Genomic DNA, 14,346 nt, shown 5'->3' on the forward strand with positions numbered 1-14,346 from the left:
CGTAAACCAAACAGAAATTCTAGAACTGAGGAACACAATGAATAAACTGAAAAATTTCATAGATAGCCTCAAAAGCAGACTTTATCAAGCAGAAGAAAATAGCAAAGCAACAAACTCTAAGACAAGTCTTTTGAAATGTCTATTAGGAGAAACAAAAAGAAAAATAATGAAAAAGAATGAAGAAATCCTACAAGATGTATGGGATACCATCAAGTGAACCAATATATGCATACGGAAGTCCAAGAAGAAAGAGAGGGAAAATGGCAGAAGGCTTATTTAAAGAAATAATGAATGCAGTTTTTTCAAATCTGAGGAGGAAAATGGACTTCCAGATACATGAAACACAAAGGATCCTAAATAGGTTGAATCTTAAGATGTTCACACTGAAACACATTAAATTGTCAAAACTCAAAGAAAATTTTGAAAATGTAAAGAAAAAAAATGACATCACATACAAGATAAACCCACAAAACTATCAATAAGCTTTTCAGCAGAAACCTTGCAGTCCAGAAGAGAATAAAATAATATATTCAAAGTACTGAATGAAATAAATGTCAACCAAGAATACTACAGCCAGAAAAATAGTGCTTTAAAAGTTAAGCATAGATACTTTTCCAGACAAACAAAAATTTAGTGAATTAATCAACACTAGACCAGCCTTACAAGAAGTGATAAAGGAAATTCTTAAAGTTGAAATGAAAGGATGCTCAACAGTAATACCAAAGTGTATGAAAGTATAAATATCACTAGCAAGTAAATACATTGATAATCAGAAAATAATGTAATACTGTAATAGTGGTACATGAATCATTTTAACTCTAGTATAAAAGTCAAAAGCAAAAGTATTAAGGATAACTATAATCACAAAAATGTGTACTGACATAAAAGACATATACACCAATGTACCAGGGAGTCCAGAATTAATACCTACGCACAGATTGTGAACTGATATTCTGCAAGGGTGGTACGAATACACAAAAGGGAAAGCACAGTCTCCTCAATAGCATCGGGGAAACAGAATATCCACATGCAAAAGAATGAAATTAAACCCTTATCTTACACTATACACAAAAAATCAACCTTAGTAAAGTGGTTTAAAAAATAAATAAGGTAGGACAGCACCAAGATGGCAGAGGAGAAAGCAACCTTCATCTCTCCCTCTACGAAACAAATATAGATACCTTTCACAAACTATAATAGCCCAGAGAGGTGTCATGGGCCCATTAATGAATCTGTAGCAACACAGTGGAGCATAATGTCCAAGTGGAAAGGATCTCTGGTGAGGTCAGCATATCTTAGACACCAGGAGATAGCTAGGAGCAAAGACGAAAGGTGGAGGCTATGGGCATCAGCCATGCTGCTAGAACCACCATGGTTCCCAATGGCCTGATACACCCAGGACACTGCCATTTCTTTCTACTGAGGTAACCAAGGGCCATCCCCACTAGGAAACCCCAGAAAGGGTGATGTGTCTGTACACTCCTCCTCCAAACAAGAATCAGCACTGTTGAGTCACTATTGGGAAAGAAGTCACCACCTCCTCTAACCCCATGTGTGCCCTGACCCAAAACATAGTCACTCTCTAAGTAACCACATTCCAGACCTGGGTTTTACGTCTACATTGAACCCACCCACATCTCAGACATTGGGAATCATTGTCACAGCAAGGTAGTCTGCACTCCAAATCCCAGAGTTACACATTCACTGTGTGTACCCATGCTCCAGGCCCTGGTTTAGCCACCATAGAGAGCTACACTGTGCCCCAACTCCAGAGCAGCTCAAACTGTGTGGATATCAGTATTCTCATTCTTAGCTCCCCAGCTATTTCATAGGAATCTGCACCTTGCCTTCTGTTACCAAGGTGGCAGCAGAGGTGCATGTGCCCTGGGCACCAGTGCTGTTACTGCCCTGGATCCCAGATCCATGATCCCTCCACACTTTCCTGTGTTTCACATCTCAGTTCTGCAGCCACTCCATTGCCACCACTCATCAAATACTCATGCCACTACCAATGCAAGCAAGCTGACAAGTCAGACCCAGTACCAAGAGGGATTTTATCAGCAAACCCTTCCCACTGAGAGAAAAATAAATCAGAAGAACTTTAATAGTCATTGCCACTGAAGACCCCAATAACTTTTGCCACAATTGCAAACATTCACAGCACTGGCTGCTAAGGATCCTCGAAATCTTTGTCATCACCAACCTCAGCTCCCAGAGCTACACAAAGGTGACACAACTCTCAATCTCATGAGTGCCAGAACTGCAGCAACCCACCCAGCAAGTGCCCTCAAACCCCTATAGGAGAAAGTCTTTCAACAGCTAAACTAGTCAGAAGAGGCTGTAAGAGGTGACTGCTGCACCAGATTTGCAGACATCAATGTAAAGCAACAAGAAATATGAAAAACCAAAGATACAACATTACCAAAACACCACAATAATCTCCTGAAGTTGATCCCAAAGAAATGCAGATATAAGAACTGCCTCATAAAAAATTCAAAACATTTTCTAGAAGGATCAGACAAGTTAGAGAAAATAGTTATGTGTGTCACTTAATGACAGGGATATGTCCCGAGACATGTGTCATTAGGCAATTTTATCATTGCATAAACATCACAGAGTTTACTTACATAAACCTACATGGTTTAGCCTACTACACACCTAAGTCATATGATATAGTCTACTGCTCCTATGCTATAAAGCTGTACAGTATGTTACTACACTAAATACTGTATTCAATTTGAATACAATGGTAAACACGTGTGTCTCTAAACAGAAAAATTAGAAAAACATAGCACAAATATGGTGTAAAAGGTTTTAAAACTGATATGTCTGTATAGAGTACTTACTATCAAGGTAGATTGCAGAACTAAGAGTTACTCTGAGTGAGTCAGTGAGTGAGTGGTAAGTGAATGTGAAGGCCTAGGACATTACTGTGCACTACTGTAGACTTAATAAACACTGCATACTTGGGTTACACTAAATTTTGAATAAATTTTCTTTATTCAATAATAAATTAACCCGAGTTTACTATAACTTTTTAATTTAATAAACTTTTTAATGTTTTTTACTTTTTTACTCTTTTGTAATAACACAGCTTAAAACACAAACACACTGTACAATTGTACCATTTATAGAACTAAAAGCCCACATTAAATAAAAGATCCCAAATAAACAACCTAATGTTACACCACAAGAAACTAAGGAAAACAGAACAAACTAAACCCAAAGTTTATAGAAGGAAGAAAATAATAAAGATCATGCAAGAAATAAACAAAATAGATACTACAAAAACAATAGAAGGGATAAAAAACAGAAAAGATCAACAAAGCTAACAGCTGGTATTTTGAAAAGACAAACAAAATCAACAAACCTTTAATGAAACTAACAAAGAGAAAAGACTCAAAATCAGGAATAAAAGAAGAACTATCACTACTGATGTCACAGAGATACAAAAGATCACGAGAGGCTACTATGAATAATTATATACCACCAATTTCAATAACCCAGGAGAAATGAATAATTCCTAGACACATGCGACCTACTATGACTGAATCATGAAGAAGAGAAATATGAATAAACCAATAATGAGTAAGGAGATTAAATCACTAATATAAAGTACTGTATTAAAGAAAAGCTAAGGCCTCATGGATACACTGCTAAATTCTACCCAATGTTTTAAGAAGAATTAATGCTAATGACCCTCAAATTTTTCAAAAAAATAGAAGAGAGATCACTTCCAAACTCATTTTAGGAGGCCAGCATTACTGATACCACAGCCAGACAAGGACACTACAAGAAAAGACAATTAAAGGTCAATATCTCTGATGATCATGGAAAACCTCAACAAAATACTAACAAACTAAATTTAATAGCACATTTAAAGAATAATTCACCATAATCAAGTGTGATTTATCTCCTGGGTGCAAGGATGGTTCAACATAAAGCAATAAATGTGATGCATCACATTAACAGAATGGGGGACAAAAACTACATGATAATCTCAATAGATGCAGAAAAAACATCCATTAAAATTCAAAAAAATTTCAAAAACAAACTTTGAACCAGTTAGGTATAGGAGGATTGTACCTCACCACAATAAAAGCCATATACAACAAACAAGCCACAGCTAACATTATACTTAATGGTAGTAAGTTGAGAGCTTTTCTTCTAAGATAAGAAACAAGACAAGGATGCTTATTCTCACCACTTCTGTTCTACAGAGCACTGGAAGCCCCAGGCAAATAAATTATGGGGAAAAAAAAGAAACAGAAGGCATTCAGATTGGATGGAGGAAGTAAAATTATCTTGGTCAGATAACATAAACTAACATATAGAAAACTCTAAAGACTCCACCAAAAATCTGTTAGAACAAACGATTAAATTAAAAAAATTTTCAAGGTAGAAAGTCAACACACAAACATTAGTAGTGTTCCTATACTCTAACAATGAACTGTCTGTAAAAGAAATCCAAAAAATCTCATTTACAATATCTACAAAAAAAAAATTCCTAGGAATAAACTTAAACAAGGAGGAAAAAAAGTTCTACAATGAAAATCACAAAACATTAGTAAAAGAAGTTTAAGAAAGCACAAACAAATAAAAAGATATCCCAGGTTCCTGGATTGGAAGTATTAATATTGTTATAATGCCCATCAGTTATGAATTTAATCCCTATCAAAATCCCAATAACATTTTTTGATATAAATAGAAAAAATCCAACAATTCGTATGTAACCATAAAAGACCCTGAATAGCCGAAGCAATCTTGAGCAAGAAAAACAAAGCAGGAGGCATTGTACACCCTAATTTTAAAACATATTATTTAGCTTACTTACAGCAAACAAGACAGCATAGTACTGGTATAAAAACAGACACGTAGATCAATGGAATAAAATACACAATGGTGTTGAAAAACTAGATATCCACATGCAGAAGAATAAAATTATACCTTCATCTCACACTACATACAAAAATCAACTCAAATTGGATTAATGACATATATTTAGGATCTGAAACTAGGATTGCTAGAAGAAAACATGAGAAACACTCGATTATGTTGATCTGGACAAAGATTTTTTGGATATGCCTGCAAAAGCAAGGTAATAAAAAAGATAATAATAGCAAAAATAAGTAAATGGTATTAAACCAAACTAAAAAGTTCTGCACAGCAAAGCAAACAATTAACAGTATGAAGAAATAGCTTACTTCATGAGAGAAACCATTTGCAAATCATAAATCTGATAAGCAGTTAAGATCCAATTTACAGAAGCAGCTCAAACAACTCAATAGTTAGAAAACAATCAACCAAATAAAAGATGAGCATGGGATCTGAATAGACATTTCTCTAATGAAGACATGCAAATAGCCAACAGCTATATGAACAACTGTTCAACATCACTAATCATCAGGGACATGCAAATTAAAACCACAATGAAATACCACTTCCCACACATTAAAGTAACTATTATCAAAAAGATGGAAGATAAGTGCTTGCAAAGATGTGAAGAGAAGGGAACCCTTGTATGCTGTTGGTAGGAATGTAAATTAGTAAAGCCATAATGGAAAACACTACAGGGATTCCTCAAAAAATTTAAAATAGAACTACAATATTATCCACAATTTTACTTCTGGATATACCTCCAAAGGATATTAAATCAGTATGTAAAAGAGATATTTGTACTCCCATGTTCACAGTAACATTACTCACAATAGCCAAGACACGGAATCAAACTTAGTGTCCAGCCACAGTCCAAGAAAAGGAAAATGAGCCTTTAATAAAGGAAGTAAATTCTGTCATTTGTGATAATATGTATGAACGTGGAGAACATAATGTTAAATAAAGTAAGCCAGTCACTTAAAACAAATACTGGAGGGGCGGAGCAAGATGGCCGAAGACGAACAGCTCCAGTCTCCAACTCCCAGCGCGAGCGACACAGAAGACCAGTGATTTCTGCATTTTCAACCGAGGTACTGGGTTCATCTCACTAGGGAGTGCCGGACAATCGGTGCTGGTCAGCTGCTGCAGCCCGACCAGCAAGAGCTGAAGCAGGGCGAGGCATCGCCTCACCTGGGAAGCGCAAGGGGGAAGGGAATCCCTTTTCCTAGCCAGCTGAACTGAGACACACAACACCTAGAAAATCGGGTAACTCCCACCCGAATACTGTGCTTTAAGCAAACGGGCACACCAGGAGATTATATCCCACACCTGGCCGGGAGGGTCCCACACCCACAGAGCCTCCCTCATTGCTAGCACAGCAGTCTGCGATCGAACTGCAAGGCAGCAGCGAGGCTGGGGGAGGGGCGCCTGCCATTACTGAGGCTTAAGTAGGCAAAAAAAGCCGCTTGGAAGCTCAAACAGGGTGGAGCTCACAGCAGCTCAAGGAAACCGGCCTGTCTCTGTAGAATCCACCTCTGTGGACAGGGCACAGCTAAACAACAACAACAACAACAACAACAACAAAGAATCAGAAACCTCTGCAGACGCAAACGACTCTGTCTGACAGCTTTGAAAAGAGCAGTGGATCTCCCAACACAGAGGTTGAGATCTCAGAAGGGACAGACTGCCTGCTCAAGCGGGTCCCTGACCCCTGAGTAGCCTAACTGGGAGACATCCCCCACTAGGGGCAGTCTGACACCCCACACCTCACAGGGTGGAGTACACCCCTGAGAGGAAGCTTCCAAAGTAAGAATCAGACAGGTACACTCGCTGTTCAGCAATATTCTATCTTCTGCAACCTCTGCTGCTGATACCCAGGCAAACAGGGTCTGGAGTGGACCTCAAGCAATCTCCAACAGACCTACAGCTGAGGGTCCTAACTGTCAGAAGGAAAACTATCAAACAGGAAGGACACCTACACCAAACCCCATCAGTACGTCACCATCATCAAAGACCAGAGGCAGATAAAACCACAAAGATGGGGAAAAAGCAGGGCGGAAAAGCTGGAAATTCAAAAAATAAGAGCACATCTCCCCCTGCAAAGGAGCGCAGCTCATCGCGAGCAATGGATCGAAGCTGATCAGAGAATGACTTTGACGAGATGAGAGAAGAAGGCTTCAGTCCATCAAACTTCTCAGAGCTAAAGGAGGAATTACATACCCAGCGCAAAGAAACTAAAAATCTTGAAAAAAGAGTGGAAGAATTGATAGCTAGAATAATTAATGCAGGGAAGGTCATAAACGAAATGACAGAGATGAAAACGATGACATGAGAAATACGTGACAAATGCACAAGCTTCAGTAACCGACTCGATCAACCAGAAGAAAGAGTATCAGCAATTGAGGATCAAATGAATGAAATGAAGCGAGAAGAGAAACCAAAAGAAAAAAGAAGAAAAAGAAAGGAACAAAGCCTGCAAGAAGTATGGGATTATGTAAAAAGACCAAATCTACAGTCTGATTGGGGTGCCTGAAAGTGAGGGGGAAAATGGAACCAAGTTGGAAAACACTCTTCAGGATATCATCCAGGAGAACTTCCCCAACCTAGTAGGGCAGGCCAACATTCAAATTCAGGAAATACGGAGAACACCACAAAGATACTCCTCGAGAAGAGCAACTCCAAGACACATAATTGCCAGATTCACCAAAGTTGAAATGAAGGAAAAAATCTTAAGGGCAGCCAGAGAGAAAGGGCGGGTTACCCACAAAGGGAAGCCCATCAGACTAACAGCAGACCTCTCGGCAGAAACTCTGCAAGCCAGAAGAGAGTGGGGGCCAATATTCAACATCCTTAAAGAAAAGAATTTTCAATCCAGAATTTCATATCCAGCCAAACTAAGTTTCATAAGTGAAGGAGAAATAAAATCCTTTACAGATAAGCAAATGCTTAGAGATTTTGTCACCACCAGGGTTGTCTTACAACAGACCCCGGAGGAAGCACTAAACATGGAAAGGAACAACCGGTACCAGCCATTGCAAAAACATGCCAAAATGTAAAGACCATCCAGGCTAGGAAGAAACTGCATCAACTAACGAGCAAAATAACCAGTTAATATCATAATGGCAGGATCACGTTCACACATAACAATATTAACCTTAAATGTTAATGGACTAAATGCTCCAATTAAAAGACACAGACTGGCAAACTGGATAAAGAGTCAAGACCCATCAGTCTGCTGTATTCAGGAGACCCATCTCACATGCAGAGGCATACATAGGCTCAAAATAAAGGGATGGAGGAAGATCTACCAAGCAAATGGAGAACAAAAAAAAGCAGGGATTGCAATCCTAGTCTCTGATAAAACAGACTTTAAACCATCAAAGATCAAAAGAGACAAAGAAGGCCATTACATAATGGTAAAGGGATCAATTCAACAGGAAGAGCTAACTCTCCTAAATATATATGCACCCAATACAGGAGCACCCAGATTCATAAAGCAAGTCCTTAGAGACTTATAAAGAGACTTAAACTCCCATACAATAATAATGGGAGACTTCAACACTCCACTGTCAACATTAGACAGATCAACGAGACAGAAACTTAACAAGGATATGCAGGAATTGAACTCATCTCTGCACCAAGCGGACCTAATAGACATCTATAGAACTCTCCACCCCAAATCAACAGAATATACATTCTTCTCAGCACTTCATCACACTTATTCCAAAATTGACCACATAATTGGAAGTAAAGCAATCCTCAGCAAATGTAAAAGAACAGAAATTATAACAAACTGTCTCTCAGACCACAGTGCAATCAAACTAGAACTCAGGACTAAGAAACCCAATCAAAACTGCTCAACTACATGGAAACTGAACAACCTGCTCCTGAATGACTACTGGGTACATAACAAAATGAAGGCAGAAATAAAGATGTTCTTTGAAATCAATGAGAACAAAGATACAACATACCAGAATCTCTGGGACACATTTAAAGCAGTGTGTAGAGGGAAATTTATGGCACTAAATACCCACAAGAGAAAGCTGGAAAGATCTAAAATTGACACTCTAACATCACAATTAAAAGAACTAGAGAAGCAAGAGCAAACACATTCAAAAGCTAGCAGAAGGCAAGAAATAACTAAGATCAGAGCAGAACTGAAGGAGATAGAGACACAAAAAACTCTTCGAAAAATCAATGAATCCAGGAGTTGGTTTTTTGTAAAGATCAACAAAATTGACAGACCGCTAGCAAGACTAATAAAGAAGAAAAGAGAGAAGAATCAAATAGACGCAATAAAAAATGATAAAGGGGATATCACCACGGACCCCACAGAAATACAAACTACCATCAGAGAATACTATAAACACCATTATGCAAATAAACTAGAAAATCTAGAAGAAATGGATAATTTCCTGGACACTTGCACTCTTCCAAGACTAAACCAGGAAGAAGTTGAATCCCTGAATAGACCAATAGCAGGCTCTGAAATTGGGGCAATAATTAATACCCTACCAACAAAAAAAGTCCAGGACCGAATGGATTCACAGCTGAAATCTACCAGAGGTACAAGGAGGAGCTGGTACCATTCCTTCTGAAACTATTCCAATCAACAGAAAAAGAGGGAATCCTCCCTAACTCATTTTATGAGGCCAACATCATCCTGATACCAAAGCCTGGCAGAGACATAACAAAAAAAGAGAATTTTAGACCAATATCCCTGATGAACATCGATGCAAAAATCCTCAATAAAATACTGGCAAACCGGATTCAGCAGCACATCAAAAAGCTTATCCACCATGATCAAGTGGGCTTCATCCCTGGGATGCAAGGCTGGTTCAACATTCGCAAATCAATAAATGTAATCCAGCATATAAACAGAACCAAAGACAAGAAGCACATGATTATCTCAATAGATGCAGAAAAGGCTTTTGACAAAATTCAACAGCCCTTCATGCTAAAAACGCTCAATAAATTCGGTATTGATGGAATGTACCTCAAAATAATAAGAGCTATTTATGACAAACCCACAGCCAATATCATACTGAATGGGCAAAAACTGGAAAAATTCCCTTTGAAAACTGGCACAAGACAGGGATGCCCTCTCTCACCACTCCTATTCAACATAGTCTTGGAAGTTCTGGCTAGGGCAATCAGGCAAGAGAAAGAAATCAAGGGTATTCAGTTAGGAAAAGAAGAAGTCAAATTGTCCCTGTTTGCAGATGACATGATTGTATATTTAGAAAACCCCATCGTCTCAGCCCAAAATCTCCTTAAGCTGATAAGCAACTTCAGCAAAGTCTCAGGATACAAAATCAATGTGCAAAAATCACAAGCATTCTTATACACCAGTAACAGACAAGCAGAGAGCCAAATCAGGAATGAACTTCCATTCACAATTGCTTCAAAGAGAATAAAATACCTAGGAATCCAACTTACAAGGGATGTAAAGGACCTCTTCAAGGAGAACTACAAACCACTGCTCAGTGAAATAAAAGAGGACACTAACAAATGGAAGAACATACCATGCTCATGGATAGGAAGAATCAATATCGTGAAAATGGCCAAACTGCCCAAGGTTATTTATAGATTCAATGCCATCCCCATCAAGCTACCAATGAGTTTCTTCACAGAATTGGAAAAAACTGCTTTCAAGTTCATATGGAACCAAAAAAGAGCCCGCATTGCCAAGAAAATCCTAAGTCAAAAGAACAAAGCTGGAGGCATCACGCTACCTGACTTCAAACTATACTACAAGGCTACAGTAACCAAAACAGTGTGGTACTGGTACCAAAACAGAGATATAGACCAATGGAACCGAACAGAGTCCTCAGAAATAATACCACATATGTACAGCCATCTGATCTTTGACAAACCTGAGAGAAACAAGAAATGGGGAAAGGATTCCCTATTTAATAAATGGTGCTGTGAAAATTGGCTAGCCATAAGTAGAAAGCTGAAACTGGATCCTTTCCTTACTCCTTATACGAAAATTAATTCAAGATGGATTAGAGACTTAAATGTTAGACCTAACACCATAAAAACCCTAGAAGAAAACCTAGGTAGTACCATTCAGGACATAGGCATGGGCAAGGACTTCATGTCTAAAATACCAAAAGCAACGGCAGCAAAAGCCAAAATTGACAAATGGGATCTAATTAAACTAAAGAGCTTCTGCACAGCAAAAGAAACTACCATCCGAGTGAACAGGCAACCTACAGAGTGGGAGAAAATTTTTGCAATCTACTCATCTGACAAAGGGCTAATATCCAGAATCTACAAAGAACTCAAACAAATATACAAGAAAAAAACAAACAACCCCATCAAAAAGAGGGCAAAGGATATGAACAGACATTTCTCAAAAGAAGACATTCATACAGCCAACAGACACATGAAAAAATGCTCATCATCACTGGCCATCAGAGAAATGCAAATCAAAACCACAATGAGATACCATCTCACACCAGTTAGAATGGTAATCATTCAAAAGTCAGGAAACAACAGGTGTTGGAGAGGATGTGGAGAAATAGGAACACTTTTACACTGTTGGTGGGATTGTAAACTAGTTCAACAATTATGGAAAACAGTATGGCAATTCCTCAAGGATCTAGAACTAGATGTACCATATGACCCCATCCCACTGCTGGGTATATACCCAAAGGATCATAAATCATGCTGCTATAAAGACACATGCACACGTATGTTTATTGCAGCACTATTCACAATAGCAAAGACTTGGAATCAACCCAAACATCCATCTGTGACAGACTGGATTAAGAAAATGTGGCACATATACACCATGGAATACTATGCAGCCATAACAAAGGGTGAGTTTGTGTCCTTTGTAGGGACATGTAGGAAACCATCATTCTTAGCAAACTATCACAAGAACAGAAAACCAAACACCGCATGTTCTCACTCATAGGTGGGAACTGAACAATGAGATCACTTGGACTCGGGAAGGGGAACATCACACACCAGGGCCTATCCTGGGGAATGGGGAGGGGGGAGGGATTGCATTGGGAGTTATACCTGATGTAAATGACGAGTTGATGGGTGCTGATGAGTTGATGGGTGCAGCACACCAACATGGCACAAGTATACATATGTAACAAACCTGCACATTATGCACATGTACCCTAGAACTTAAAGTATAATAATAATTAAAAAAAAAAGATATAAAAGTTTGTTCGGGAGAAAAAAAAATAAGGCAAATACTGTATCATCTTATCTATATGTGGAGTTTTAAAAAGTCAAGCTCATAGGAACAGAGAGTAAAATGTTGGTTACAAGAGGCTGATGGTGGGAGGACTGAAGCAATGTTGGTCAAAGGACACAAATTTCAGCTGGAAATGAGAAATGTTTAAGAGATCTACTGTACATCATGTGTACTGTTAATAATAACATATTGCATAATTAAAAATTGTTAAGAGATATTTTAAGTCTTCTCAACACACAAATAAACAAGGTAATGTACATGTTAAATAGCTTGATTTTGTTATTCCACAATGTGTATAGATATTAAAACACCATGTGGTACACGATGAATGTATATAATTTTTCTTGGCAATTAAAAATTAATCTTAAATTATTTTAAGGTTATCTACAATTATCATACTTACTATTGAGTTGATTATCTTGGAAAGATTTTTGTTTCTTTACTTCCACTTCTGTTTTTGACTTTGTGTCTTGTTCAAGCATAAGATTTTCTTCTGGTACATCATTATGAGCTACACAAATTAATAAATTTAGTGCACTAAACATAAAAAAACTATAATGAAATTTTTAGATTTCAGATTTATAACAAGTATACAGTCATATTCTGTCTCATTTTTATACATGTAAAATATAAGTAAATTACTATAATTCTAGATGTTACATGAAAATAGTGACAATAATTTTAGAGGATCTGAGGTGAAGTCGTCTCATTATTTTGATATTTCTTGGCATCAAATATTTATATTAGCCTCTACTTGTTCTTGATTATTTATAATTTAGATTAATATATATTCATAGGCAAAGCAATGACAATTCATATGTAGAAGTTTATTCATTACAGCATACTTTTAATTGCAAAATACTCAAAAGCACTTAAATGTACAAGCATATGAGACTGGTTAATAAAAAGGTATATATTATAATTTATGGTATTAACTACAATATTTAATGTGATACAAAGAGTTGTACAGGCAGCTCTAAAAGTAATGAAAAGATTGTTATAACCTGATTTAGAGGGATTTACAGAAGGTAATGTTTAAGTGAGAAAAAATTGAAATAGAAGAAAGATATCAAGTATGCTACCCATTAGGAAATAAATATAAAGAGATACTTACTTTTAGAAATTGAAACACAAGAAAGATAAACCAGAAAACAAATTAGTTGGTGACCAAAATTTGCATAGACGCTACATGCAAAATTGCATCCAATGACGATTGTTAAATCTAAGCATGTTCCTACCACTAAATGTCTACAATGCATGTTTTCATGTTTTATTCATTTTTCCATGTGTGATGAAAAATTATGTAGAGTCCTCAGGATCATATTGCACACCAATCAAAAGAGACCATAGAAGAGATGTGAATAGTTCACCTTTACCTTAAATGAGTTACTCCTGTTACATTTAATTAGGGACAGTGGCACTGTCACTAATTAGGACAGTCACGAGGTATGTCACTGCAGACCTCCTCATTCAGAATGTCCTTCCATGGCCACTTTGTCCAAGAAGGATAAAGAAGTGGGTAGGGGGAAAGTATTATATACATATGAGACCCTCTACTTTCTTAGCTGGCTGCTATTTGGCCTCTAATTTTGTCCAATTGTGGTGAGTTCCCTGCCACTGAAAAACTTTTTTTGACCACTCTTCCAGTCACCTGCAAAGTGCCCTGAAAGCTACCTGATAGTTCTCTTACTTCAGCAATAAGGAGTAAGAACAGCAGATGACAAATAACATCATTTACCAAACTCAGACCTAGGTTCATTTGTGCTACTCTCATTGGTTATCTAGCTCAACTGAACATGATGATGTGAAATAGTTAGCAGCACAATCCAGATCTTAACTGAAAAATTTCCATGCAAGACAAAAGAACCTACTGCCAAGATACCAATATTTCATTAGCAGTTAGAGTGATGTAAAAATGTAACTGAGCACTCACTCCTGGACCATCTATTTAAGTCCCTTCTCAAAGACATCTATGGCTCTAGTTGCTCAACAATGAGGTCTCAAGGAAGAGATTGAGGGGCTCTCCATTAGATGTTTATGATCATTTAATAGTCACGGGGTCATGACACAGAGCCCCACTACAGTCCACATAGTGAGGATTCCTGTAGCTAATAAAAGTGCTATCCTGGATACCCAGAGTGGTGGAGCAAGATGGTCAAATAGAAGGTTACACCAATTATCCCCCTTGCAGGAACAACAAATTTAAAACTATCGGTACATGAAAAAGCACCTTAATAGGAACCAAAAATCTG

The 14,346-nt window shown here is 37.6% G+C and overlaps 1 protein-coding gene across 1 annotated transcript in view; it reads right to left on the reverse strand.

Annotated features, from left to right (window-relative positions):
* Positions 1-14,346, reverse strand: part of CCDC7 (coiled-coil domain containing 7) — a 502,976-nt gene that overhangs the window by 240,213 nt on the left and 248,417 nt on the right. Inside the window, exon 22 of the mRNA XM_030940622.1 lies at positions 12,498-12,605. Within this exon, the coding sequence (XP_030796482.1) occupies positions 12,498-12,605 (108 nt within the window). The remainder of the gene's footprint in view (positions 1-12,497; positions 12,606-14,346) is intronic.

Source organism: Rhinopithecus roxellana, chromosome 11 (assembly GCF_007565055.1).
Source record: "Rhinopithecus roxellana isolate Shanxi Qingling chromosome 11, ASM756505v1, whole genome shotgun sequence".
Classification (NCBI taxonomy): Eukaryota; Metazoa; Chordata; class Mammalia; order Primates; family Cercopithecidae; genus Rhinopithecus; species Rhinopithecus roxellana.